The 27815-nt window shown below is 47.0% G+C and overlaps 1 protein-coding gene and 1 pseudogene across 5 annotated transcripts in view; both read right to left on the bottom strand.

Annotated features, from left to right (window-relative positions):
- Nucleotides 1–84: 84 nt before the first annotated feature.
- The window catches only part of TRIM26 (tripartite motif containing 26), a 30357-nt gene continuing 2626 nt past the window's right edge, over nt 85–27815 (bottom strand). The window contains exons 2-9 of one of the 5 annotated variants that reach the window (XM_055264757.2): nt 16286–16389; nt 13920–14407; nt 13683–13778; nt 11748–11978; nt 5346–5368; nt 4750–4865; nt 4499–4531; nt 85–2195 (exon numbers count right to left, since the gene is read on the bottom strand). In XM_055264757.2, coding sequence (XP_055120732.1) covers nt 1513–2195; nt 4499–4531; nt 4750–4865; nt 5346–5368; nt 11748–11978; nt 13683–13778; nt 13920–14357 — 1620 coding nt within the window. In that variant the 5' untranslated portion in view covers nt 14358–14407; nt 16286–16389 and the 3' untranslated portion in view covers nt 85–1512. The remainder of the gene's footprint in view (nt 2196–4498; nt 4532–4749; nt 4866–5345; nt 5369–11747; nt 11979–13682; nt 13779–13919; nt 14408–16285; nt 16390–27815) is intronic. The other 4 variants (XM_055264760.2, XM_055264759.2, XM_055264761.2 and 1 more) reach the window with 4 other exon arrangements.
- On the bottom strand, nt 2430–4016 carry LOC129473765 (polyadenylate-binding protein-interacting protein 1-like; annotated as a pseudogene).

Here is a 27815-nt window from a genome sequence, read left to right as displayed (position 1 = left end):
AATGGAATTTCTCTGTAGCCAGACTGAGGTCTGGTGGCATTTGAGATATAATATATAGACCTACAGATACAGATCTCCAGGCCGTTCATTCAACAAGTCTTTATTGAGCACCTACTCTGTGCCCAGCACTGCACTAGGTGCCATGAGAATACAAGAGTAGTATAAGATGTTATCCGCCCTCCAGGAGCTTACAAAACTAGAGGCAGAAATAAGATGTACATGTGACTCAGGCAGCATGTAACACACACAAAGTGGGCAGCTCTGAGACAATGGTGGTCAAGAGACCACTGAGACCCAGAGCCGTTGGAACAGACTCTTAGAACAGGGTGGAGGACTTAAAACTTGGATGAACAGGGGCTGGCAGAGCACTTGGAATGGGTAACAACAAGACTGGGAGATCAATTTGGCTGGAGCAGGGGAGCTTGTGTTAAACTGTGGCCATGAGGGGCGCCTGGACAGAGGCTGGGTCCGTGGGCAATGAGGAGACATGTTACTCCCTCTCTTGACATGAAGACCTGGTGGGCTTGTGGCCTCCTGCTGCCTTCCTTTCCCTGTCTTCCCATCTCCACTCTCTCCTAGGAAAGTGGAACCTGGATGCTGGTAGGGCCAGAGACAGAGGCTTACCACCCTGCTGGGGAACCTGGTCAGAACTCCCAAGGCAGGAGAGGTTCTGCTCCACTGGATATTTGTCTTGGTGTTTTTGGATGTGCTGATCAAGAGCAAGATGTTCTGGATTCTTAAAACTCCCCTCACAAGGACCAATCCAGAGATAATTTATTGATCAGTGATCACAGCTTGTACCCCAAAGCCGTGTATGTCTGGATCCTTTCCCTAAGACCACAGATAGCTCCAGGGAGTCCCACCTCCTTGGCTATGGAAATATGCTCAGCCCTGGTTTCAGAGAAGCCTGGACTCCACTCTGCACCCCATGAGATGATATGCGCTGGTACTCCAGGCCTTAAATGGCCTGGGAAGCCTTAGTGGATTTTCATTGTTTATTTTCAGCATTCCCGTGTATGCTTAACTCTGAGTTGGGGTGGGGTAGGTCTGTTTAAGATGCCAGGGAAGGTGGGCAGCAGAGTGGATTTGTGCAAGAAGGAACCTGGGGGGTTTAAGGACAGCAAAATGATCTTAGGGGTAATCGACGTTTTTCCAAGGCCTTGCCACACTGGGCAAGAAAATGCTGCGTCAGGCCCTTACTCCACAGAGAGTGCAGAGCTGGGGCCAAGGTCGTGGTCAAAAAGGAAAGGAGCCCTCATGGACTCCAGGATCAGAAGTTCCCTCGGGAAACCAGCAGGAGGTGGGAGAAGAGCCCCAATTGGGGCAGTAGATGGAGCAATAGCACTGAGTGAGATCTCAGGGGGCCACAGCGATGGGGAGGTGGCTGTCAGTGGATATGGGGTCCCCTGCTCCAGGTGCTCAGGCCAGGCATCCCTTCCCTCCATTGAGAGTCCTAGAATTCCAAAGAAGTGAAGCATCTGAGGGTGTGAGGCCCGGGGCAGATGTCAGGGCTCAGGGTCTCAGCAGGAGGCGCGTTCCTGGCCACTTGAGCCACAGGAAGGGGACCAGGCGCCGGGTGAAGGTGGCAGTGAAGGTGTAGATGAGTTCCTGTGACTCTGCATTGGTGAAAGTCACGGTGCCCCCTTCATAATCCAGGGCGATGCCCACTCTCCGGGGCCGCAGTGCTGGGAAAAGCTCGGCCTCGGGGCTGGTGTTGGCCCAGATGCCGGAAGAGGAAAGGCGCAACGCCCACACGCCATCCTCTGGCCGCAGGGAGAGGTCTCCCTTCCTCTTCATAGAGTCTCTGGCCACCCCCACCATGCAGCTTTCCAGAACTTCCTCCTCTTCCTCCTCCTCTTCTTCCTCTTCATCGCCCAATGATTCCTCATCTTCGTCCGTTTCCCAGTCGTCGTATCCATCCCCATAGCCGGCCTCCTCTTCCTCCTCCTCCTCTTCTCCCTCTTCCTCCTCATCCCCCTCTTCTTCATCCTCAGACCAGCCCTCCCTCTCCACTTCCACTTCCCAGTAGACCTTGCCCCAGGTGAAACCCTTGCTGCCCAGCACCCCAGGCTCACAGTCAAACTGCTGGGGGTGCAGGTAGGCACTCTTGTACAGGCTGGTGTAGGTCACGCACTTCCAGTCCTCCGACAGCTGCAGGTACCCACTGGCCGACTGTGGGTCCAGGGTGACGCTCACTGTGGGGACAAGGGAAAAAAAAAAAAAAAACAGCATCACTGTTTTGTTTTTTAAGTTAGAGGGAATAAAATTTATTTTGGCAGACAGTGTTAAACAAAATTAAAGTTGCATATATTAGTAATATAACTCAACATCCTTAATTTGGTATAAGTGAGACACATTTTCTGGCTTTGTATTCTGCTAAATCACCATAACTAAACTGCTTTATAAACATGATATACTGAAATTTAACTTTACTGTTTTCACTTACGCTCTGATTCCAAACAAAACTTTTCATAAGCTTCCTCTATCTCTGGATCTCTGGGTCCAACTCATCATCAGTATCATCCAAGTGTGGATCACCAGCCCTGATAAATCTGTTCCATTTTCTTCATAATCCAGAAAAAAAGTCCTCTTTTTCAAGTAACTCTTGATATGCCTCTTGGTAATCCGGATCAGTTGCAGTGAAAGGAACACTATGAAACACAATTACTATGTGAATGAACACTATAAAATGTTGGTTCATTCACATAGTAACTGGGATCTTTTTTGGGTGCTGCATTTCTGTATGATGAAGTTGCATGGACTCTACCCCAGTTACTGCACTGGAGTTCTACAAGCTTCGAGGGCATCTGTTTCATGTCTCTGCCACAGTTTGCATCTATAACAACATTTTCAATTTCCTGAATAATTTCTTCCCTATCAGTCCTTCCTTTTTCCTTCCAAGCATCTTCCAAAACTGACCCTGTCAACTTCAGCAATTTTATTGCACAAATTAAGCTGTCATCCATGGGATTAGAAAAGAGGGCATTCGGGCATTCGGCAACTCCCGAAGACCAACCTGAAGAATATCTGCTCTTGTAACCTGTCCATTTGTTCCTCTGATCTCCAGGTTATAATAAAGCTCTCCCAGAAAGGGAACAAATGCATGAAATTGTTTTGGAGTAACTTCATCCCCTTTTGCAGTTTGATCTTTAATGTCATATTCAGTCCGACATCTTTGAAGTAGAAATTGGTGGAAGGTGCTACTCTATGTGCTAACTGTGAGATGATGGGCCAGGTAATTACACAGGTGAGCTCCCATGTAAAAGAAATTTGGGGCTGGGCACGGTGGCTCATGCCTGTAATCCTAGCACTTTGGAAGGCTGAGGCGGGTGGATCACAAGGTCAGGAGATCGAGACCATCCTGGCTAACATGGTGAAACCCCATCTCTACTAAAAATACAAAAATTAACCGGGCATGGTGGTGGGCGCCTGTAGTCCCAGCTACTTAGGAGGCTGAGGCAGGAGAATGGTGTGAACCTGGGAGGCGGGTCTCACAGTGAGCTGAGATCACACCACTACACTCCAGCCTGGAAGACAGAGCAAGACTCCATCTCAAGAAAAAAAAAAAAAAAAGGAAATTTGGGACAGATGTGGCCTCTGAGCTCCACAAGTTCTTGCAAAGTATCACCTGTTGTAACACAAGCATTCAGCGTCTCTGTAAACTGTTCAATTTCAGTTTCAAAACTACCAGCCTGCTCTATAAGATGGTTCAAGAAACCCTGAACATGTACTGACAGAGTGGGATAATCCTCACCATCATCCTCGTAGGATTCTCTATAATTAGAATAACCTGATAGGTAAAATTCGATGGTATTCACAGACAGCTCAGACATTAATAAAGAAGCTACAACCACCTAAGGTTTAACCACTGCTAACTCAGTTCTGCTATGGGATTTTATCCTGTGAACTAGATGGAGCTCTCAGGGCCTTGTTTGCTCCCAGACAGGCCGACCTCCGCAATGGTTCTCATGAAAGCAAGTGTGAAAGTGGACCAGGAGGAGACCACCAGTCTTCATAATCCAAGGGGCACCATTCACATCTCGGTCTGTGTGGATGGTGCTCCTTGGTGGTTGGTATGCAGTGTACAACCTAACTGCAGGGCTGAGAGGGAGCACAGTAGTGGGGCCTGTGGTGGATATGGCCTCTGGCCTTAGGTTGCCCCTGCTTTTTGCTCTGAATATAGGAGCCATGCAGCCAGGAAGATGAGAGAAAGCTCGGCCACAGGAAAAGGACTGGTGGTAGGACCTGTGAGGATAGGAAAAAGAAAAGCAAACACAGGGCAGAGAAGGATCAGACTAGCAAGCAGAGGCCTCTACTGCAGACTAAAGAGTAGGCTGATTAGAAAGTGCAAAAAGAGAGGGGGGCTTCTACTGTGCAGCTGGGAAATTCTTCCTGTTGCAAAAGGGGCTACCTGGGGGAAAACTGGGCAGTCAGAATCTCTGCAGGCGGAGTTTTCTATATTTGATGTACATCTGGGAAACACCCTCTAGACACTCACCTGTCTTATATTCCAAGTCTCTCAGCAGCTTCCCTGGGGAGAAAAAAGGACAGCGATGACTCAAGTCCCGCAAATTTATGAGCCCATTTCTTGCTCGGGCAGTATCAATTTCCTGATAGGGATCCATGTCTAAGACAGGAGGCCCTCAGAAGAGTGAGGCTCGACGAGGTGATGGAAAGGCACTGGGTGCGCTCTTTCTATGAGGTAGCCCTGCTCTGACTCCCACCCTTTGTGCACTCCCCAGCCCTTACCCTGGAATTCCCTCAGGCCTCGCTGCAGAGAGAGGAGTTTATCTGAGAATTCTCCGGTCTTTTTTTTAACCACTCGAGCAATGGGTTTCCCAACCCAGAACTTCTTCCGTGGATACCTGAGAAGATGACATACGTAACAAGCTGTTACTCAGCTCTTCTTACTTTCCTTCATACTTATCTCTCAATCCTCATGGCAATTATGAAGGGGAGAGGAAAGGTATGATTATCCCCAAACAAGTGACACAAAAACAGTGGCCCAAAGACACCAGCTGAGCCAGGGCTTCAGAGCATCAGTAGACTCCACATCGAGGGCGCTGTCTACTAAGCCATGTTTCTAACCTCTCTGCTCTGTCCTACCTCAAATAAGGCCAGTGGGCCAAGGAGCTGGGGCTACACAGAGAACTCATAAGGAGGAGAGCAAGTCTCCAGTTCTCAAGGATGTGTCCTGCTCCTCAGAAGGGCATCAAGGATGAACCATGGGATGTGAGTACCTCTGGCACCATACCACTCCCCATGAATTCAAATGCACCTAGTTAGAAGGGGAGGGAACATAAACAAGGGGGATGAGGTACGCCATGGAGAGGAGACTCTTTTACCTGTTTAGGAAGTCTCTCGTGTCCTAGAAGGGAAAAAAAAAAAGCACAAGTATCAATATGAATCAAATAAGACTTCAATGCATCTGCACCCAACACTGTAGCAGAGGTGGGACATATCAGTGAACAAAACAAATGTGGTCCCTTTTTTATGGAGCTGACATTCCAGTGGGGTCACTGGATAAAACAACAAGAAAACAAACAAAATCATCACAATGACAGAAGCCACCATGGCTGGGGGATGACAGGGGCAACCTCTCTGGGAGATACCTGCGCAGAGAATTGAGGGATGAGAAGTACTGGCCAGATGAAGAGAGGTAAGGTAAAACAGGAAAGGGCTTGGTGAAAGTGGCAGAGGCCAGATCGCGCAGGGCTGGATATGCATGGTAAGGAGTTTGACTTTTGCTCCACGTACAGTGGAAACCCACCAAGGGTTTCAAGTAGGGGCATAATATGTGTGATCTGCTCTACATGTGGCTAAGATTGCTGTGTAACCTCCAGCGTCCACTCTCCCCTTCCTCCTTTTAATAATAGAACCCCTGGAGTTATTGCTGGTCAGATGGCCACCTGGGAAGACTACATTTTCCAGATCCCCTACGACAAGGCCTGGTCATGAGACTAAGTTCCAGCCAATGGAATGTGATAGGAAGCAATGACCATAATTCTGGGCATTGTCCTTTAAAAAAAGAAAATTGCTTTCTACTTCCTTTTTACCCCAGCTGAATTTTGGACATGGTGGTGGTGAGCCCAACTTTGACCACACAGCAGAGGACATCTAGAAGCTGGCAGAAGAACCACATGGAAGTAACCCAGTCCCTTGGATAAGCTTATATACAGCTACTGTGATAGCTCTAGACCCCGGACCTCTGAACTATTAACGGAGGCTTCTATTCTGTTTGCATCACTGTACAGCAGCGAGCCAAAACCCTAAGTGACCACTTGCTTGGCTGCCCCACAGAGAAGGGACTAAGGAGGCAAGGGGAACATGGGGAGGTTGGTCCAGAGGCTTTTGCTGTGGACCAGGGGAGAGCTAAACATGGCCTGAACTAAGGTGGTGGCATTAGGGAGAAAAAGAGAGAAGCAACACATTCCAGGTATTTTAGAGACAGATTCAACTGGACATACTGGTCAAGGATAAACAAGAACAGAGCACGGTTTGTACAGGAGGGAGAACGGTGGTGCTATCTCTGTGACAGACAGGTGGTAGGGCAGGGTGAGTGGGAAGAGGGCTATTCTGAGATGCTCAGATTCCCTTTTGTGAGTGAAAAGCCTCCTTAATACTCTGTATTAATTGATTTTTGCCTTCCTTTCACTCATTCCACAAATATTTATTAAGTGCTTCCTAGGTACCAGGCACTCATCTAGAAGCCTCAGAACAATTAAAAAAAAAAAAAAAGAGAGAGAGAGAGAGACAAATACCTACTTCTGTAGAGCTGACATTCTAGCAGGGGGAAGCAGACAATAATCAATGTAGCAAATACATCAGACTATGTGAGTGATACGCACCACGGGAAAAGAGAGCAGAGTGAAGGGGGATGGGAGCAGGGGCCGGTGGGGTGCAGGCTGGCTTCCTGGAGAGGGTGAGATTTGGGAAACAAATGGAATTAACAAATTGTGGCTGCTGATGACTGCTTCCGAAAGTTTGGGAAGAGTTGTGAGCTTTACTCCAGAGGAGTAAGACAAGAAGTCAGAGGCACATCCCAACCCCCCGCTGTGAAGCAAATGCCCAGAGACTGGTAGCAAATTTCTGGCCAAGTCCTCTAACATGCCCCTCAAAACATGTAAGTCCATGGCAGCTTCAGAGGATAGGCAACAAAACAGACAGTGTGTCCTGACAGCTCTGCTGACAAAGGTGGCATAAAAGAGAAAATGAATGGAGCAGCAGCTGGAGTGGGGGCCAGAGGCCCAACTGGGCATATTTCCTGACGTGGAAGTTCCTAGAACAGTAGAAAGGGAGAGAATCATACAGGAGAAAGAAGAGTCCTCTAAAGGTTAAAGGTTGTGAGCAGCCCAGAGACGGTGGGGTCCCGAGAGCCAGGGCAGGGCTGGCCCTGCGGAGAAGAGGCTGAAAGACTGAGGAGCCCCCATCCACAGCCACATACGGGGCCTCTGGAGGGAACTGATCAGCCCAAGTCTCCTGGAGGACTCTTCTCACCTAAGACATCTGCAGCTGTCACGAAACAGGCAGAGCCGAGCAGTGGGGCCGCGGCAATGAGTCATGGCAAGCTCCCGGTGGGAATGTGCCCGGTTACTAACAGAGAGCATCAAGAAAGTTCTTCACGGGGGTGTACAGCAGGAGAAGCAGGGTGCAAGCATGCCATCTGATCCTGCAGGGCCCACCCGGGTTAACCAGGGCAGGATGCAGTGTCTCTCTGGGCCTCTCCTGTCACCCCAATCCCTTTAATGTCTTCTTGATGCTCCCAGCCCATAGGTTTGTCTTTCCTTTCCTATCACCTCTATCAAAAGATCTCTTCTATTTTATACATTTTGTCCTGCTGCTTCTCCCTCTCACCTGTATTTCTATTTTATTTTATTTTAATTTTTTTGAGACAGGATCTATGTTGCCCAGGCTGGTCTCAAACTCCTGGGTTCAAGCAATCTGTCTGCCTCAGCCTCCCAAAGTGCTAGAATTATAGGTGTGAGCCACCAAAGCCTCACCTGTATTTCTCTATCAGACTTCTGGACCCTATTTTAGGTCTTTTTCCTACTATACCTTGACAGCCAAATAATCTCTGGGAAAATATTAATGCTAATTAGGGAGTTAGCTGTCCAGTTCCCACGCAGTACAATCAAACTCAAATAAGCACACAGACAAAATCTACCAATACCATTTTTCTGTGTATGGTTGGTTACCCAGTTTTTCCAGCACCATTTATTAAAGAGACCGTCCCTTCCCCATTGTATGTTCTTGGCGCCTTTGTTGAAAATCAGTTGGCTGTAAATATGTGAATTTATTTCTGAGTTCTCTGTTCCATTGGTCTATGTGTCTGCTTTTATATCAATACATGCTGTTTTGGTTACTACAGCTTTGTAGTATATATATATATATATATATATATATATATATATATATATATATATATATTTTTTTTTTTTTTTTTTTTTTTAATGGAGTCTCACTCTATTGCCCAGGCTGGAGTGCAGTGGCACGATCTCGGCTCACTGCAACCTCTGCCTCCTGGATTCAAGTGATTCTCCTGCCTCAGCCTCCCGAGTAACTGGGATTACAGGTGTGCACCATCACGCCTGGCTAATTTTTGTATTTTTAGTAGAGATGGGGTTTCACCATGTTGGTCAGGCTGGTCTCAAACTCCTGACCTCGTGATCCACCCGCCTCGGCCTCACAAAGTGCTGGGATTACAGGTGTGAGCCACCACACCTGGCTGTAGCATATTTTGAAGTAAGATAGTGTGAGGCCTCCAGTTTTGTTCTTTTTGCTTAGGATTGCTTTGGCCATTTGGGGTTTTTTGTGACTCCATATGAATTTTAGTTTTTTTTCTATTTTTCTGAAGAATGTCACTGGTATTTTGACAACAGGGATTGTATTAAATCTGTAGACTGCTTTGGGTAGGATAGTCATTTTAACAATATTAATTCTAATCCACAAGCATGGAATACTTTTCCATTTGTTTGTGTCCTTTTCAATTTCTTTCATCAGTGTTTTGTAGTTTTCATTATAGAAGTCTTTCAACTTCTTGGTTAACTTCATTCCCAGGTATTTTATTTTACTTTTGTAGCTATTGTAAATGGTGTTGCTTTCTTGATGTCTTTTTTAGCTAGTTTGTTATTGGTGTATTAAAAATGCAGTAGACTTTTTATGTTGATTTTGTATCCTGCAACTTTACTGAATTTATTAGTTCTAAGAGCTTTTTGGTGGGGCCTTTAGGTTTTTCTCCATATAAGTACAGCCGTTATGGAAAACAGTATGAGAGTTTCTCAAAAAACTAAAAATAGAATTACCATATGATCCAGCAATCTCATTACTAGGTATTTATCCGAAAAAAAGAAAACCAGTATATCAAAGGGATACCTGCACACTCACGTTTGTGGCACTATTCACAATAGTTGAGATGTGGACTCAATCTAAGCATCCATCGACAGACAGATAAAGAAAATGTAGTATATATACACAATGGAGTACTATTCATCCATAATAAATTTGAGTTCATGGAAGTAAGACAGTAGAACAGTAAAGATTAGAGGCTGGGAAGGGGGCTGGGGAGAGAAGGGTGGGGAGAAGTTGGTTAACAGATACAAAGTTACAGCTACATGGGAAGAATAAATTCTAGTGTTGTACAGCATTGCAGGGAGAATATAATTAACTATAATTTACTATACATTTTCAAAAAGCTAGAAGAGAGGATTTTGAATGTTCCAACACAAAGAAATGATAAGTGTTTGAGGTGACAGATATACTAATTACTCTGAGTTGATTATTATATATTATATACATGTATCAAAGTATCACTCTAGGCCAGGCACAGTGGCTCATGCCTGTAATCCTAGCACTTTGGGAGGCTGAGGCAGGCGATCACCTGAGGTCAGGAGTTCAAGACCAGCCTGGCCAACATGGTGAAACCCTGACTCTACCAAAAATACAGAAAATAGCCAGGTGTGGTGATGTGCACCTGTAATCCCAGCTACTTGGGAGGCTGAAGCAGGAGAATCGCTTGAACCCAGGAGACAGAGGTTGTGGAGGCAGGAGAATTGCTTCAACCCAGGAGGCAGAGGTTACAGTGAGCTGAGATCACGCCACTACATTCCAGCCTGGGAGACAGAGCGAGACTCTGTCTCAAAAACAAACGAAAACCTCTATATTCCATAAATATATACATTACATAGCACTAAAATTAAAAGAGAAAACACAAAACAAGAAACCTACCAGTACCAATAACATTTCCTATACTAGTTTCAAGCAGACACCATTTTCTCTCCCTCCCCTTGACCTTATCCCACCCGGGGGAGAGCTGCAATCTGAGTGCTCTGAGTCACTGAGGGCCAGGCCTCTGCTCTGAGGGCCACTTCTCTGGGTGCATTAGGAAAAGGCACCCCTCTGGGCAAACACAATGGATTTCAGCCCCACTACATCCTCAGCTGTGTGCCTCTGTTCCACACACAGTAGGGATCCACCCATGGCAGGGGCATGGGGAGAGGAAGGAGAAGAGAAACAGGGACAAAAGGAGATACAGAAAATGACCCAGTCAAAGAGTATGACGAGAGAAATCTGGGGGAACAGAATGACATCTGGAGGAAAAGAGGGGGCCAGAGAGACATTCTGGACAAAATGAGAACAAGAGCTCAGAGCCCAGGAGTCAAGACATCTGGGCTCGAGCTGTGACCTAACACCTGCCCCATGGCCTGCGACAAACTCCTTCCACTCTCTGGACCTCAGTGACTTCATCAGTAGGGGCTGGACTGGAAGGTCTAAAATCCCTGCCAGTCCTCATTCTGTGCATCTGAATTCACAACAATGAGGAGCAGGTGGCCGCCTCCTTCTGCAGTCTGTCCTGGTGCACATACTGCGGAGTCTGCCTTGCTATCTCTCCCTCCTGGCTATTGGTTTGCCCTGCCATTGGCCTGGGACTCCACCTTCCTGAGATCCTGGGTGGCTCTGCTGCTGACAGACAGACCCAGCCACCCTAAACAGTGCAAGTGGGGGAATACCATCAGAGAGCCTCTCTCCTCCCAGCCTATGAGAGCAGGAAGGTTGAGCCCTCTACCCCTCCAAAGGCTGCTGGGCCCTCTTCAGGGTAATGTGATCCCCAGAGGCTCCCGGGGCAGATGTGGTGCCATTTCAGCTTCACAGTCAGTTCTTCAGCCCCAAAGCCTCCCTTTCTCACTATCAAAGCCCCCTCCTCTAGGAGGTGCCCCGAGGCCCCCTTGTCTGCTTTCCATCTTGTTCTCTGTGTAGTAATCCCACGGGCCCAGAGAAAACCTGGCTATCTCTGTCTCCCTTCCCCAGTTACCCTGTCTCTTCCAGATCCTAGGGGTCTTTGAGAGGAGCTGCTGGTCAGCCCTCCCTCAGCCACCCCCAACCATAACACCATAAAAAGCTTCCACCAGCTAAGTGTCTGCCAGTGACTTGTTAGAAGGGCTCATGATGGCAGTGATGAGGATGGAGGATGGTAAATGATATTAATAATCTTCCCTTCCATTTTCTACTATATCATTTAGTTTTTTGAACAGTTTTGTGTAGAAAGTTTATTTTTTGAAGTGACACCACGCCAGTTATTTCATTTTATGCTCATGCAATCTACAGACTAATTGGCAGGGGTAAGGATTATCATCCCGAAGTTTCAGATGACAAAACTGAGCCCCCAAGTCTCCAAAGGTCCTGCAAGTGAATGGCAGGGCTGGGACCCACCATCCTGGTCCCTGGCGCCCTGCCCAGGGACAGCCTCTCACCTGCATGAGTTCTGCAGCTGGCTGCTGCGCCTTGCCCTCCAGTTCAGAGATGACCAGGGCCAGCCGGGCGAGCTCCCCGACGCCCCGGCTCTTGAACTTCTCCCTGCCCTCCGTGAGCTCCTGCTCCAGCTTCGCCAGCTGTTCCAGCAGGTGTTCCTCCCGCTCCCTCAGGAACTGATGACCCTGCTCAAACTCAGCCACAATGTACTGCCTCTGGTCCTGGAGCTTCTTCTGCAGGGGGCGGGAAGGGGAGAAGGGCTGACACCTCTGCTCAGGGTGGAGGGCCCAGTGCTGGAGGTGTGCAAGGCTGGCTCGTTCACCTTGCTACCCCCGTTCAGGAATTCTACAGGATCTGGAGTGGGAGGAGCTATAGAGGGTTCCTGGTCCACACTCCTCTTCTCAAAGAAGACTCCAGTAATGAATTAGTTCAGTTCACCCCATCACTATATGATCAAAACCTTGTCTCCACCTGCCTGGTCAGCCACAATCTGTTCTAGCGAAACCAGTACGCTCTGGGGCCCCTTGGAGAAACTCTGTGGGTCTCACTCATGAGCCAACGCACTTTTCCCTCCTGGACAAAATCTGTCACCTCTTCCAGGAAGTTTTGCCTGATTAATGTCATCTAAGCCTGACCAGTCCTCTCTTCAGCACCCCACTGTTCAGTCTAAAATATCTATATGTACCCCACCCCTGCCATGTAAGACTGCATCCTGTTTCCTCAGCAAAACTGTGTGACATCTGTGCTTAGGGACCATGTCCTTTCCTGCCTCCAAATCTCCTCCCCAGCTGGGGTTGGGGGAGTCCTCAGTGGCCCTGTTGACTGGTGCTGGGTTGGGGGCAGCCATGCACACTGAGGGCCTGGAGGGGTCCTTGGACTTAGCCATCTCTAGCTTACTCTCTCCCTCTCCCCGGGCCTAATGACTCACCACTGGCCCTGACCCCACTACTCCTCCACTGCCCACTTCCTCAACATACACAGTTCCCCAGAAAATCAGAACCATTTGATCAGTTCCCCCCAACCCCATCTCTAATCAAGTACATAATGTGCTGCCTCTTTTCTAACTACAGTTGTCCCTTGGTATCAGTGGGTGATGAGTTCCAGGATCTCCCTCCCCAAGGATACCAAAATCCAAGGATGCTGAAGTTCTTATGTAAAATGGAATAATAGTCACATAAAATCTACTATATACTTTAAATTATCTCTAGATTACTTATAATGCCTAATATAATGTAAATGCTATATAAATAGCTGTTACACTGGATTGTTTAGAGAATAATGACAAGAAAAAAATCTGTATATGTTCAGTAGAGATGCTTTTTCTTTTTTCTGAATATTTCTGATCCATGGTTGGGTAAATTCACCGTTACAGAATCCACAGATATGGAGGAGGTCCCACTGTACTGGCAACCATAATCCTGGGCCTGGTCCTCACTGGATACAGCGCCATCAGAATTGGCAGGTCTGCCTTAGCTGTTCTCCAGCCCTTCCCTCTCAGTTCTTACCCTGGAGCCAGCTCCATCCTTCTAAACCCTCTCCACTCTCAGGCAACCTTGTCTCTCTCTCTCTCTCTCTCTCTCTCTCTTTGAAAGGAAGGAAGAATGAAGCCACACCTTCTTCAGTCCCCTGGCAGAAGAGAACCAGCAGCTGGACATGGGCACTGCCATCAAGGTGAGAGTCACAGAAAACGGAAGGGACTCTAGCTGACATCCAGGCAGCCCACTTGTCTCTCAGACAGGAAAGAAACAGGCCCAAGACCACACAGCTCAGAAAGACAGCACTTGGGCTAAAATCCAGGTCTGCTACTGCCAGGCTGATGCCCGTTCTCCCTGTGAGCAGCGCCTAGAAACACCTCCCAGCTGCCGCCTACTTGCCCAGGCTCACCCTGCCCTACACGGGCGCACTGCCTCAGGGCTTCCTGAAACAGCCTCACTTACCAGCGCGGCCAGGATATCAGCTTCTCCCTTTGCCTGGAAGCCCTGAATTTTGTCTCTGTCTCTCCTTAGGGTACTCAGGTGGTTCAGGATTTTTTCCTGTGGAAAAACAAGCAGTGGGAACAGGTGGATGCTCTGGGCTGGGGCAGGAAGGGAGACTCAGGCTGAGTCCTCCGAGGACTGCAAGGTGGAGCGTCCAGAGAAGGTGGCAAGGCACCCTCGGGGGTGAGGAGGGCTTACCCTGTGGGGCTGGGCGGCCTTCTCCATGAGGACGGCCGTGTGGGGCCGGTGCTCCCGGGACTCCCGGCACATCACGCACAGCAGCTTCCCGTCGTCCTCACAGTAGTAGTGCAGCTTCTCTCGGTGTCGCTCACACAACTTCGCGTCCTGCTGCTCCCGCGTCACCTCTCCTGGCTGCCTGCCCTTGTCCACCTTCAGCCGCTCAATATTCTCCACCAGGCTGGCCAGTTGCCACACAGGTCGGATATTCTCCTTCTTAAAAGGCTTCTTGCAGAGTGGGCAGACAGGGCGGCTCCCTGAGATGGGGCGGACGTCTGTGGTGCAGCTGCGGCAGAAGACGTGGCCACAGTCAATGGTCACAGGGTCCCGCAGGTAATCGAGACAGATGGAGCAGGTCACCTCCTCTTCCAGGCTCCGTAGCGGGGCTGACGTGGCCATGGTATCCTTAGTTCAGAGAGGTCTCCGTTCACTGGTGAGGACTTCTTCTCCTTGGAGATGTGACATAGAGTCAGGAGAAAGCACAGTAAAGGGGCAGAGGTGGCAGCCTGCACAGGGCTGCCAGCTCCAGCACTCAGTCAATCTACAGACACCACCAGCTTCTACAAGGTTCACACAATGTCAAAGAGAAGAGGACCTTATAGATCTAGTCCAACTCCCTCATTGTATAGATAAGGATATGGAAACCCAGAAAGATTAGCTTGGTAGAGTGAAGAGCAGGACAGCCACTAGCCTATACCTTGCTGTTGGGAGAGCCTCAACACCCTTTCCTTCTATCTGTTGGAAAATCGCTGTAATGCACCAACTATAATAGAAAAATCACTCACTACCTGCTGGGAAACTCATAATGATACATATACAAATCTACAACGTCTACTGTGGACACAGTGCTCCTTCACTCAACTGTGCAAAGCACAAGACACACGAGCAGTCATGGGGGTCCTGACAGAGTCAAGAGACCCCCGTTTTTGCTTGTTTTTTTTTTTTTTTTTTGAGGTGGAGTCTTGCTCTGTCGCCCAGGCTGGAGTGCAGCGGCGTGATCTCAGCTCACTGCAACCTCCGCCTCCCAGGTTCACACCATTCTCCTGCCTCAGCCTCCCAAGTAGCTGGGACTACAGGCGCCCGCCACCACGCCTGGCTAATTTTTTGTATTTTTAGTAGAGACGGGGTTTCACCGTGTTAGCCAGGATGGTCTCGATCTCCCGACCTCCTGATCCGCCTGCCTCGGCCTCCCAAAGTGCTGGGATTACAGGCGTGAGCCACTGCACCCGGCCAAGAGACCCCTTTTGTTTGCTCCTCAAGGTTTCAGTTTTCAAGAACTAAGAGAGGGCAATGTGACATGGCTCACCCTGTAAATCCAACACTTTGGGTGGCTGAGGCAGGAGGATCACTTGAACCGAGGAGTTTGAAACCAGCCTCAGCAACATAGTGAGACCCTGTCTCTACTAAAAAAATTTAAAAATTTTTAAAAATACCCCAGTGTAGTAGCGTACATCTGTAGTCTCAGCTACTGAGGAGGCTGTGGCAGGAGGATTACTTGAATCTGGGAGGTGGAGGCTACAGTGAGCCATGATTGTACCACTACACTCCAGACTAGGCAACAGAATAAGAGACTGTCTCAAAACAAACAAAAAACCAGAAAACATTAACAAACAAACAAAGAGCACTGAGGTTCTTTACCAAAACTCCAGAAGCATCAGGAAGCTTCAGTAGTCTGACTGTCAGCATTTCCCTTTGTGAGTATTTCCCTGGGCTGTTCTATAGTTTGGGTTTAATTTGCTTCCCCTAGAAGGCTGGACTCTAAACTCAGCCTTCCAGAGGAGCACAGCTTAGCCTCAATGGACTTGTTCTTGGCTGTAAGTGCCTCGTCTAGCTGGGAGGAATCCTCAGGTGGCTGTGGCTGCTATGTGCTGTGAGGCCTTGGCTTGTACAGGGAGCGGGGACACACAGAAAGGACTCTGCTTCTGTTTACCTTTGTAGTCCTGGCCCAGTTCCAGGCTGAGGTTATGAGCCTCAGTACATCTAACCCAAGAGCAGCCTCCTGCCCCTGACTCTGTGTGACAATACAGAAGTCACTTAAGTACTGAGCCTCAGTGTATCCATCTGTAAAATGGGAAGAGTGAGACTTACCTTTAAGGGTTTCTAAGCAGGTCATATGAAAGAATTATGGGAAAAGTACTAAGCACAAGCCTGGTACACAGACGGAAATGTAGGAGAGAACCCACAACCCCTGGTTTCCAAATCCAGTGAGTGTCCAAACCACAAACAAAGAGTTAAATTCAAAAGTGGCAGCAAAAGAGGAAGTGAGCAGAACCAGCCACAGTGACACACGTGCTACAGAGTTCAACAACATCGTCACGGGGCAGTACCTGGAGGACTTGCTCTCCTATAGATCCATGGAAGGCAACTAGAGCAGCGCTGGGAAGACAACCAGCAGGGCACAGAGGTGACTGCGAGGCTGGAATGAAGCAACCTGAATTACAGGCAAATCAATACTATTAATGATTATGTATGGTGAAAGTCCATCGCAACAGAGTTCAGTGGCCTCTGTCAGTAGTGACATTAATGGGACAGAAATAAAACCCCCAGTCTATAAGACCCAAGAGTAAACAAAACAGGGATATAACGTCCACTCATTGAGGGTCTAGTACAATAATACATAAAAAGTGTTTTATAACGTAAAAGGACTACATAAATATAAGAGACTATTATAGTGCTGATAATAAATTCCAACTGGAAGCACTAATGGATCTAGGTATGTGCGACTTTAAGAGACATAATGAGGGGAAAATCAAGCACCTTCAAAGCTCAAATGAAGGAATCAAGGAATTTAACTGTCAAGTGAAAGTAATATCAAGTTCCTACATGTTAGTAATGCTGGTAGAAATGCTAGGAATTGGCCGGGCGCGGTGGCTCACGCCTGTAATCCCAACACTTTGGGAGGCCAAGGCGGGTGAATCACGTCAGGAGATCGAGACCATCCTGGCTAACATGGTGAAACCCCATGTCTACTAAAAATACAAAAATTACCCAGGTGTGGTAGCATGCACCTGTAGTCCCAGCTACTCAGGAGGCTGACTCAGGAGAATCAATCACCTCAACCCGGGAGGCAGAGGTTGCAGTGAGCCAAGATCATGCCATTGCACTCCAGCCTGGGTGACAGAGTGAGACTCCATCTCGAAAAAAAAAAAAAAAAAAAGAAAGAAAGAAAGAAGGCCGGGTGCGGTGGCTCACGCTTGTAATCCCAGCACTTTGGGAGGCCGAGGCGGGCGGATCACGAGGTCAGGAGATCGAGACCACGGTGAAACCCCGTCTCTACTAAAAATACAAAAAATATTAGCCGGGCGTGGTGGCGGGCGCCTGTAGTCCCAGCTACTCAGGAGGCTGAGGCAGGAGAATGGCGTGAACCCGGGAGGCGGAGCTTGCAGTGAGCCAAGACTGCGCCACTGCACTCCAGCCTGGGCGACAAGGCAAGACTCCGTCTCAAAAAAAAAAAAAAAAAAAGAAAAGAAAGAAAGAAATGCTGCTAGGAATTGCCTGGTCCAACTCCTTGGCTTTACTGTTGAGGAAAGAGGAAATAAGCCTGACTCAGCACTTTTTCAGTTGTAACATACTTCAAGTGTTTGCAAAGAGGAAAAAGGAATGGTACTGGGCGTGTCTGTGGGATTTCAAACCCTTTATCATGCCTCTTTGCCAAATGGCCTAGAAGTTTAAAAGCTAAGGGTTTTTTTTTTGTTGAAGGATAGCCTGTGTTATCTTTGGGTTGGGAACTCATTTTGCAATTTACTTGCAAAATAAGAAGAATAAAAGGACTATGAAGAGCTCAGCTACAGCTCTTCTTCTATGCAAAATAGGACACCTCATCACCCAGGCTCCATGCTGGGGTTCGATGGTCTCTAAACCTCCTGAAACTGTCTAAAAATTATTGCATATGTACTAGATACCTAAAATTGTCTGGGGATTACAGAAGAATAACCTTCTGTAAGATTAATCAGCGAATAAGTAGAAGAGGGATAATAGAATTAGAAAATCATTTTGCGACTGCCATTATAATAGCACAAGGATCATCAATAGATGCTAAAACTATTAGGTGAAAGGTTTTGGGGGACGAGATAGCACCCATGGTGCCAAAGCACCAACGAATGGATTACTTCCTGACATACCTTCATAAGGAAGAGATCCAGTGGTTACCTTAACTAAGTGACCAAATCCAGCGTCATCAGCAGACGGGGCAAAGTGGCATGTGCTTTCTGGCATGGCACTATATGAATCACACAACATTACCTATGAAGTTTTTGTGCCAAAAATGTTTCACTTGAATGAATCTAGTCAAGCCTTTAGATCTAACTTCCAGTTTATAAAAAATATAAAGGAAAGGAATACTCTGAAGTATGTTACAACTGAAAAAGTACCGATGGAGGAATTAAACCACACCATGAGGAAAGAACCAGATAAATCCAGAATGCAGCACATTGCACATGGCAACTGGCCCAGTCTTTTAAAAAGTCAATGTCATAAAAAAAAAAACCTTCGAAAGAACTGCTCTTGATTTTTACAGACTAAAGAGAAATAATAACCAAATGCAATACGTGAACCTTGATTGGATCCTGTAAAAAGAAAAAAAAAAGGTTATAAAAATAGTCTTGGAACTATTGTGGGAAATTTGTAAATAGACTGGGTGTTGGATCATATTAAAAAATTATTTGGTTTCTTTCTTTTTTTTTTTTTTTGAGACAGGGTCTTACTCTGTCCCCCAGAGTGCAGTGGAACTATCTTGGCTCACTGCAACCTCTGCCTCCCTGGCTCAATCAATCTTCTCATCTCAGGCTCCTGAGCTGCTGCAACAACAGGTGCATGCTACCACACTTGGCTAATTTTTAAAGGTTTTTGTAGAGAAGAGTTGCCACTATATTGCCCAGGCTGGTCTCAAACTCCTAGGCTCAAGCCATCCTCCCACCTCAGCCTCCCAAAGTGCTGGGATTATAGGCATGAGCAACTGCACCATGTCTAAAATTATTTTCTTAATGGTATTTATTGAGGTTATGTATGAGAATGCCTATACTTCTTATTTATTTATTTATATATTTATTTGTTTTTGAGATGGAGTTTTTCTCTTATTGCCCAGGCTGGAGTGCAATGGCACAATCTGGCTCACTACGACCTTCGCTTGCCAGGTTCAAGTGATTCTCCTGCCTCAGCCTCCCTAGTAGCTGGGATTACAGGTGCCCACCACCACGTCCGGCTAATTTTTTGTATTTTTAGTAGAGACGGGGTTTCACCAGGTTGGCCAGGCTGGTCTCAAACTCCTGACCTCCGGTGATCCACCTGCCTTGGCCTCCCAAAGTGCTGGGATTACAGGCATGAGCCACCACGCCCGGCTGAGAATACCTGTATTTCTAGGCAATGGATGCTGTAGTATTTAGAGCTCCATGTCTCCCACCTAATTTGAAATGGTTCCTTTCTTTCTTTTTTTTTTTTTTTGAGACAGGGTCTTACTCTGTCCCCCAGAGTGCAGTGGAACTATCTTGGCTCACTGCAAAGCAAAATAAAAAGCTAGAAAAGTTTTCTGGGGAGGGAGCTATAGTTTTCTATCACATTCTTAAAGAGGTCTGTAGTAACCACCAAAAATGGTTAAGTCACTGATACAGAGATCATGGTGCTTGACACCTTGTAGAAGCTCAATACACATTTACTGAACAAGTGAATGGATTCAGGGGAACTGCAGACAACGTTAATTGTATAGAACCATCTGTTTTTGAGAGTCTGCCATAACTAGATAAACAAAACACAGTACCACTTCCATGACCAATCCCTTCCCTTGCTTATACAGACTCCTTCTGAGGAAACTGAGGCTCAGCAGGGTTAAGCAACTTGCCCAAGAGCACATGGCTAGGAAGCAGTGTCTGGTGCCAAGGCCTCCACTCAATCCACTACGCTCTCTTCCCTACCCAGGCACACTGTAAAATGGGGTCTAATACCAGCTCCTTTGTTAGGAAGCTCAGATGAGGTCATCTACATGGAAGGGCTTTGTAAGCAGAGTAATGCTGACAAAAGAAAAGGGGCCTATATTCTGCTGATACTGACCAAAAGCACCCTAGCCTTAGCTATGACAAACTTTCACATATGGGGTGAGCAATAAAGTGTCCCTGTTGGACAGTAGTTTTCCTTCTTAGTGATGGAGGCTCTCAAGATTTCAGAATTAGGAGAAATGAGGTTGAGTATGAGAGATGTGGGCAGAACAGAATAACCGCTCCCCTTCCCCATACACAATTCTGTCAGGTCCGATGCAAAATTCACCCTCTCCAAAAACTCTTCCCCAACTTGCCACACCCTGCTATGGTTCTCCCCTTTTATGCCTTCAGTATATTCTCTGTGATTATCTCAACAGGTTTCCACAATAAGAGGTAAAACCATTACCCTTCTCTCCATTCCTGGCTCCTGGGCAGACAGAAACCAAAATTAGAGCCAAAAAAAAAACCTCAGAGATGACCCACTCCACCCCCACTCCCTTTACTCAGATGAGAATTCTGAACCTGAAGAAGTCACTTCATGAACTCCCTTGCACCAGAGGTCACACATCCCTGGGGGGTGAGGGGGCATTCTTTTGTCTCTTCAATAAACCAGAAGCAGCCGGGCGCAGTGGCTTCTGCCTGTAATCCTAGCACTCTGGGAGGCAGAAGCGGGTGGATCACCTGAGATCGGGAGTTTGAGACCAGCCTGACCAACAAGGAGAAACCCTGTCTCTACTAACAATACAAAATTAGCCAGGTGTGGTGGCGCATGCCTGTAATCCCAGCAACTTGGCAGGCTGAGGCAGGAGAATCGCTTGAACCCAGGAGGCAGAGGTTGCAGTAAGCTGAGATCACGCCAACTGCACTCCATCCAGCCTGGGCAACAAGAGGAAAACTCCATCTCAAAAAATAAAAATAAAAAAATAAACCAGAAGCTAGCTGCAATTCTATAGAACCAGGAAGATGCAACAAACAAGCCCTGCAATGTCCTGGTACCCTCCTCACAGGCAGAACTGGAGACACTCCCTACCTTTCTCTAAGAGGTTCCCCTTTCCCTGAAATCCACCCCTTCCCTATAAGTCTCTGGATCTCATAAATACCTAATCTGCATATGTCAACAGACTGGCCAAGGTGACACCACATAATTTCAAGACGTGGATGCATGCACGATTATCGGCTCCAAGAATAATCACTATGAGCAGCAAAAACTAACTGAAAGCCGGGCACGGGGGCTTGTGCCTGTAATTCCAGCACTGTGGGAGGCTAAGGCAGGAGGACTGCCTGAGCCCTGGAGTTTGAGACCAGCCTGGGTAACATAGTGAGACGTTGTCTCCAAAAAAAGAAATTAGCTGAATTAGCTGGGCGTGATGGCGCATGCCTATAGTTCCAGCTACTTAGGAAATTGAGGCAGGAGGATCTCCTGAGCCCAGGAAGTTGAGGCTGCAGACAGCCATGACTGCGCCACTGCACTCCAGCCTGGGTGAAACTCTGGCCTGCCTCCGGCTCCTAGATGCCACCCAGAGAGGTGCCCTGGTAGACACTGAATCCCAGATGTGGACTCTGGAGCCCGAGAAAGTAAATGGAGAGGCCTGGGTTTTCATCCTGGCCTCCAGGGTACCAGTTCAGGACTCTCTTGAGTATCCCAAGCTGCTTCTCAAGCATATGTCTGGACCTCCAAACAAGAGCAAAGCACCTGTAATCCCACAGCACTTAGCCTAGAGCTCCATTCCCTGTGGGTACTCCATTTAAGGGCTCTTGGGGTCCCAGATTAATCCCCATATTTTAATCTGAGATAAGCAAACTCTCCATGGGGTAAACTGCCGTGAGACACCTCTAACAAACCTGGAGAGGCCAGAATTCAGGGCAAAAAGCAAGTGATTTCGATGTGCATACTAGAGGAGTGACTGCACCCCTACTCGCCAGGCCAAAGGCCTGGATCCCAGGCTGTCCCAGGAGATCCCAGTGACTGTGGATGATGCGTTCCTGTGGTCACACTTGGCTTACTTTCCCCACGGAGCTCAGCATCAGTGGTGCTCTCAAGCACAGTGCAGGCCACAAAAACCACCAGGGCTCTGAAGACTAGAAATCCCCACAGGGCTCAAAGAGGAACAGGAGGTAGCAGCCAGCTGGGAGGTGGATGAGACAAGGCGTTAAAGTGCCCTGGTCTTGCGGCTGACCCACAGGGGAAAATTGGGTGTTCTTCATATTTGTGCCGGAATATCTGTCTAATGTTGAAACATGAACCAAGCTCTCTCTTGTCTAAAATATTCCTAAGTGTCACTTGGTGCTTTGCACCAAATATAGGAAGGAATCCTTTATCATCTTGTGGAATGGTTCAAACCTTGACTACACATCAGATTTGTAGCCTTCAAACTGGTGAGTCTTCAAAATATACCCAGACCAACTGAATTAGAATCTCCAGAGGTGGACCAGGCTCTGGTATTAAAAAACAAACTTCCCAGGAGATTCTAAAGTCTATCCAGGACTGTGAATCACTAGAACCCCTTATTTACAGAGGAAGAAAGTGAGTGCCAGAGGCTCAGACTCATTTGCCCAGCAGCAGAGCTGGCTGGCAGCAAGGCCAGCACTAGCACGAGGTGGGGTGAGGTGCACCTCCCAGCTCTGGGCTCCTTCCATTCCACCATACACTGCACTTTGGTGCCTGGAAAATGAACTCTTCCTTGCCCATATGGAGTGCTGTGGAGGGTTAGCCTCACAGGCAGAGGAAATCCTCTGCCGGAGAAAGGGTAGCGGTGAATTTGAGGAGCTGACAATTGGCCACAGGTGGAGTGCAGTGAGGCGAGCAGAGGGAGGGTGGAGAAACAGGAGGGAACAGATTATGTAAGACTCTGTGACCCAGGTTAAGAATTTTGGACTTTATCCTAACAGCCCTGGGAAGCCATTGAGGGTTTAAGCAGCAGGATGTTAAAAGTTATTCAACAGCTAACAGATGTTTATTAGGTGCCTACTATGTGTCAGGCACCAAGATTACAGCAGAGAACAAAAATGGCAAACTCCCTGTCCTACCAGAACTTATATCCAGTAACCTGAGGAATCCTTTAGAAGCTGAAATCAGATCCAACTGTGGGATCATCACACCCTCAAGGGTTTCCTGATTTACATAAACCTCCTCTCCCCTTTGCTGCCCCAGTGCTGCAGCCACTCTGGCCTTTTGATCCTCAAACACACTCGGTCACGTGTTAAACTGCCAATCTTCCCGGGTGACCAACCAGGTTAAACCCCTCAATGGCTTTCTGGTGCTCCAGGAATAAAGTCAAAACTCCTGTCCTTCCTTTCTTCTGTGAGGAGGCTGTCCCAGGAGATCCTAGCTGGATTCCCAGATAATCACGGCCTTTTTCTAGCTTGAAGTCTCAGCTGAAAGCCACCTCCTCTGGCAATTCTTTCCTGGCCTGTCAGATTGGGTCCACATGTAGTCTAGTTATACAGCCCCAAAACACCCCATGCTGCACCCTGTACTTCTCTGCAATTTTAAGTCCTGACTTATTAGTGTAATTACTCGCTTAACACCAGCTTTTTCCATGAAACAAGGAGAGAGATTGTCTGTCTTATCCCCAGAATCTACATAGTACTTGGCACAGAGTAGACAATAAAAACTGACTGAGAAAACAAAGCACAAGCACAGAGTATCTGACACAAAGAAGATGCTTCCTACACATCTGCTGAAGGAATGCGAACAATCTTAGCCACCTGCCCTTTCTCTCCAGCAAGATGGTAGTAAATTGGTAGAGAGAGAAGCAATTTCTTCATATTCCCTGTAGCAGCAAGAACAGTAGGCTGCACGTCACCATCAAATCATCGTATCCAAGGTTTCGCTCCAGGAACTTACAGAAACCAGGAGAAGAAAAAGCTGTGTCTGAGAAAATGGTTGTTGTGGAGTAAATTGTAATAGTGAGAATCACTCCTTCCCTTTTCTTTAGTTTCAGACCTAAGTATACACCCCATAAACAAGAGTTTATGTTCTCAGGTTTTGAGCCTCAAATGAATGGAATTTTTTTCCATTTTTTTTTGCATGTATTTGGGGGGCTGTCAACATCATGTTTGTGAGGCTCATTCATGTGATTATGAGCTGATTTTATTTAATTGCTGCTCTGTAACTATACAATTTTTAATGCGGTCTACTGATAGCCATATGAGTTGTTTCCAGTTTGGGACAATTACAAACACTGCTTCAGCGAATATTTCTGCATACATGTTCTAGCACACACAGGCAAGATGTACCCTCAATTTGACTAAGCAGGCCAAACTGTTTCCAAAGTGACTATAGGGCTAAGTAGTCTGCCCAGCAGGCTACAAGCACTCATGCTGCCCCACAGCCTCACCAACACCTGATAATATCAGCTTTAATTTTTGCCACTCTGGAGGATGGGATATAGAATGTGTGTGTGTGTGTGTGTGTGTGTGTGTGTGTGTGTGTTTAACTCCCCAAAAGGAAACAGCATGAGACAGGCCTAGTAACAGGCCAAGGAATCCTATAGCAGCAGACCAGATATTGTGCTAGGATGGGATATAGAATATGTGTGTGTGTGTGTGTGTGTGTGTGTGTGTGTGTGTGTGTGTGTTTAACTCCCCAAAAGGAAACAGGCCTAGTAACAGGCCAAGGAATCCTATAGCAGCAGACCAGATATTGTGCTCCTCGACCCAACCAATAAATGTTGTAAATGTTTATCTTTGGGGAGAGAAGGGGAAGGGCCCACCCAGCTTCTGTTCTTCTTTCCCTTGGTAACTTACCATCTATGAGTTAGTGAGATGGAGACATTCTAACCATTAATCCAGGGAAAGGGAGGAATCTAAGCCATCAGCAAGGGAGTTAATGCTTTTCATCAAATTTGAGACACCTGTGACATCACATTTTAGCATCTCTGAAATGTGATCAATCGCATGTCATAATTTAACTGGCAAAATATTTTTTTGATGTGGAGCATAAAATAAGGGCACATAAAAGATTTGGTGGTGCTGTGGTTTGAACATGTCCCCCAAAACTTCACGTGTTGGAAACGTAATTGCCAATGTAACAGTATTAAGAGGTGGGGTCTTTAAGATGTGACTGGGTCATGAGGGTGGAACTCTCAGGAATGGATTAATGCCATTCTTGCTAGAGTCCATTGGCCTCCAGAACCATGAGCTGAATAAACATCTGTTGTTTACAATTTACCCAGTCTATGGTATTCTGTTACAGCAACAGAAAATGGATTAAGACAAATAGCATCTTAGATTTGGTGAGATGTGGCATATTTCCTAAAAAGTGCTGCCAGGATCATCCTTCTAGCACACAGGATCTCATCCTGTTATTCTCCTGCTTCAAATCTCCTAGCTGAGGCTGGGTTTGGTGCCTCATGCCTATAATCCTAGCACTTTGGGACGCTGAGGCAGGAGGATCCCTTGAATCCAGGGGTTCAAGACCAGCCTGGGCAACATAGGGAGACTCTGTCTCTAAAAAATAAATAAATAAATAAAAATAAAAATAGCCAGGCGCGGTGGCTCACGCTTGTAATCCCAGCACTTTGGGAGGCCGAGGCAGGCGGATCACGAGGTCAGGAGATCAAGACCACAGTGAAACCCCGTCTCTACTAAAAATACAAAATATTAGCCGGGCGTGGTGGCAGGCGCCTGTAGTCCCAGCTACTCGGAGAGGCTGAGGCAGGAGAATGGCGTGAACCCGGGAGGCGGAGCTTGCAGTGAGCCGAGATTGCGCCACTGCACTCCAGCCTGGGCACAGAGCGAGACTCCGTCTCAAAAATAAATAAATAAATAAATAAATAAATATAAATAAATAAAAAAATAAAAATAAAAACAAAAAAACTCCTACTAGCTGAGGTCCAAACTGCACAGGTGGCCGGGCGCGATGGCTCACGCCTGTAATCCCAGCACTTTGGGGGGCTGAGGCGGGCGGATCATGAGGTCAAGAGATCGAGACCATCCTGGCCAACATGGTGAAACCCAGCCTCTACTAAAAATACAAAAATTAGCCAGGCATGGTGGCACGCACCTGTAGTCTCAGGTACTTGGGAGGCTGAGGCAGGAGAATCGCTTGAACCCGGGAGGCGGAGGTTGCAGTGAGCCGAGATCACACCACTGCACTCCAGCCTGGGTGACAGAGCAAGACTCCGACTCTAAAAAAAAAAAAAAAAAAAATGCACAGACATCCTCCCCTGCCCTGCATCCGGCTAGCCCCAACTTACCCATCCAGCCCCAAATCCCTCCTCGTCCTACCTAATTCTCTGGCCATTAGATACACTGAACCAGGAAGACAGCCCCTTCTTCACTCCCCACTCTCCACCCATTCCCTTGTACATGCTCTTCTCTCCAGTCCAGCTCATCCTTGAAGGCTTGAATACAATTTGTCCCCTTATCTGTGAGGTGTTTCCTGTGCCCATCCCATTCCCATCTCTGAGTTGAATGTATCTCTCCTCCTGCAGCTTTGCATATACTGTATTTCTACGATAGCACTATCACACTGCTCCATACAGTAGCACCCCCCATCCGCTAAAGATACATTCATATAGGAGTCCCCCTCAATCCTCAGGAGATGCATTCCAAAACCCCCAGTGGATGTCTGAAACCTATGTTTCTCCTACACACACACACTTGTAGTAAAGTTTATAAAGTAGGCACAGAAATAGATTAACAATAATAACACAACAGAAAAACTATAACAATATATTGTAATAAAAGTTATATACATGTGGTCTCTCTCAAACTATCTTGTACTGTACTCACCCTTCTTGTGATGAAGGAACAGTGGGAGGGCAAGAGATTTCATCATGCTACTCAGAACAATGCACATCTAAAACTTATGAATTGTTTACTTCTGGAATTTTCTGTTTACTGTCTTTGGGCTGAGGTTGACCATGGGTAACGGAAACCACGGAAAACTAAGCCATGGATAAGTGGCTGTAATTGATATTTTTATCTGTCTTCTCTCCCACCAGAATGTGAACCCAAAGGTCATGCCTCACTGACCTTTTTATCTCCAATATCTGTCACAAAGTAGGGGGTCTGCAAATGTTTGTGAAATGAATGACCTCCCCTAATTCCAGAGCCCTGCCATCTCCATTCTTCCCCCTTTCACCACACACCCCTCCTTTCCCACATTAAAATTCTGCTTCAGCAGCAGGCTTCCAGGGCTCTCCTTAGATTAGACATTCTTGGCCACACACATTACCTAGATCTCTCCTGGCCTCCCTCCACATACACACAATTTTGGGGGGAAGAACAAAATTCCATTTCTATCAAGCTGGCAAAATCTAATTCATCCTGATGCCAGCCAAATTATGTTTTTGTCTTCTGAAACCAAATTCCCATTCTCCGTGTCTTTTCTATTCTGATCCTGGGGGGTCCAAGTCTGAAGTCATTCCAAGAAGCCTCAATTCAGACCATGGACTCTCTTCTGGGGTTTGCAGTGTCTTCTGTGGTGGTCACACACAATCTGAGTCCAACCTGTTACTCCCCTGCAGGAAGTGATATCTAAGAAGTCACCCACTGCCTTGGGCCTTCAGTCTCCTTACCTCTTAACGAGGGGAAAATATTTTGCCAAGTTTACCAGGCTATTTGAGGTTGAGGCAAGGTCACATAAGTACAAGTGTCTCATTAGCAAAAAGCTCTATAAAAATACTAAGAAGGAGCACAGGAGCCAATGTGAAAAGAGCTCCCAACAGCCAAAGCCACAGTAATTTGAGCAACAAAATAAAGTAGTATTGGATTATAAACCAAAGTATAAAATAAATGTCCCTGAGTCTACACTGAAATTAATGATTGAATAAATTAATAAATGGGGGAGAAGAGAGAAACAAATCTTCCATGCAGAATAACTGCAAATAATAATACGTAGATACTTGCCCTCAAGAAGGGGGAATATAACTCTCGGCTC

The sequence above is a fragment of the Symphalangus syndactylus genome, chromosome 23, assembly GCF_028878055.3.
Source record: "Symphalangus syndactylus isolate Jambi chromosome 23, NHGRI_mSymSyn1-v2.1_pri, whole genome shotgun sequence".
In the NCBI taxonomy this organism is placed as follows: domain Eukaryota; kingdom Metazoa; phylum Chordata; class Mammalia; order Primates; family Hylobatidae; genus Symphalangus; species Symphalangus syndactylus.
This window is presented reverse-complemented; position numbering and strand designations above follow the sequence as displayed.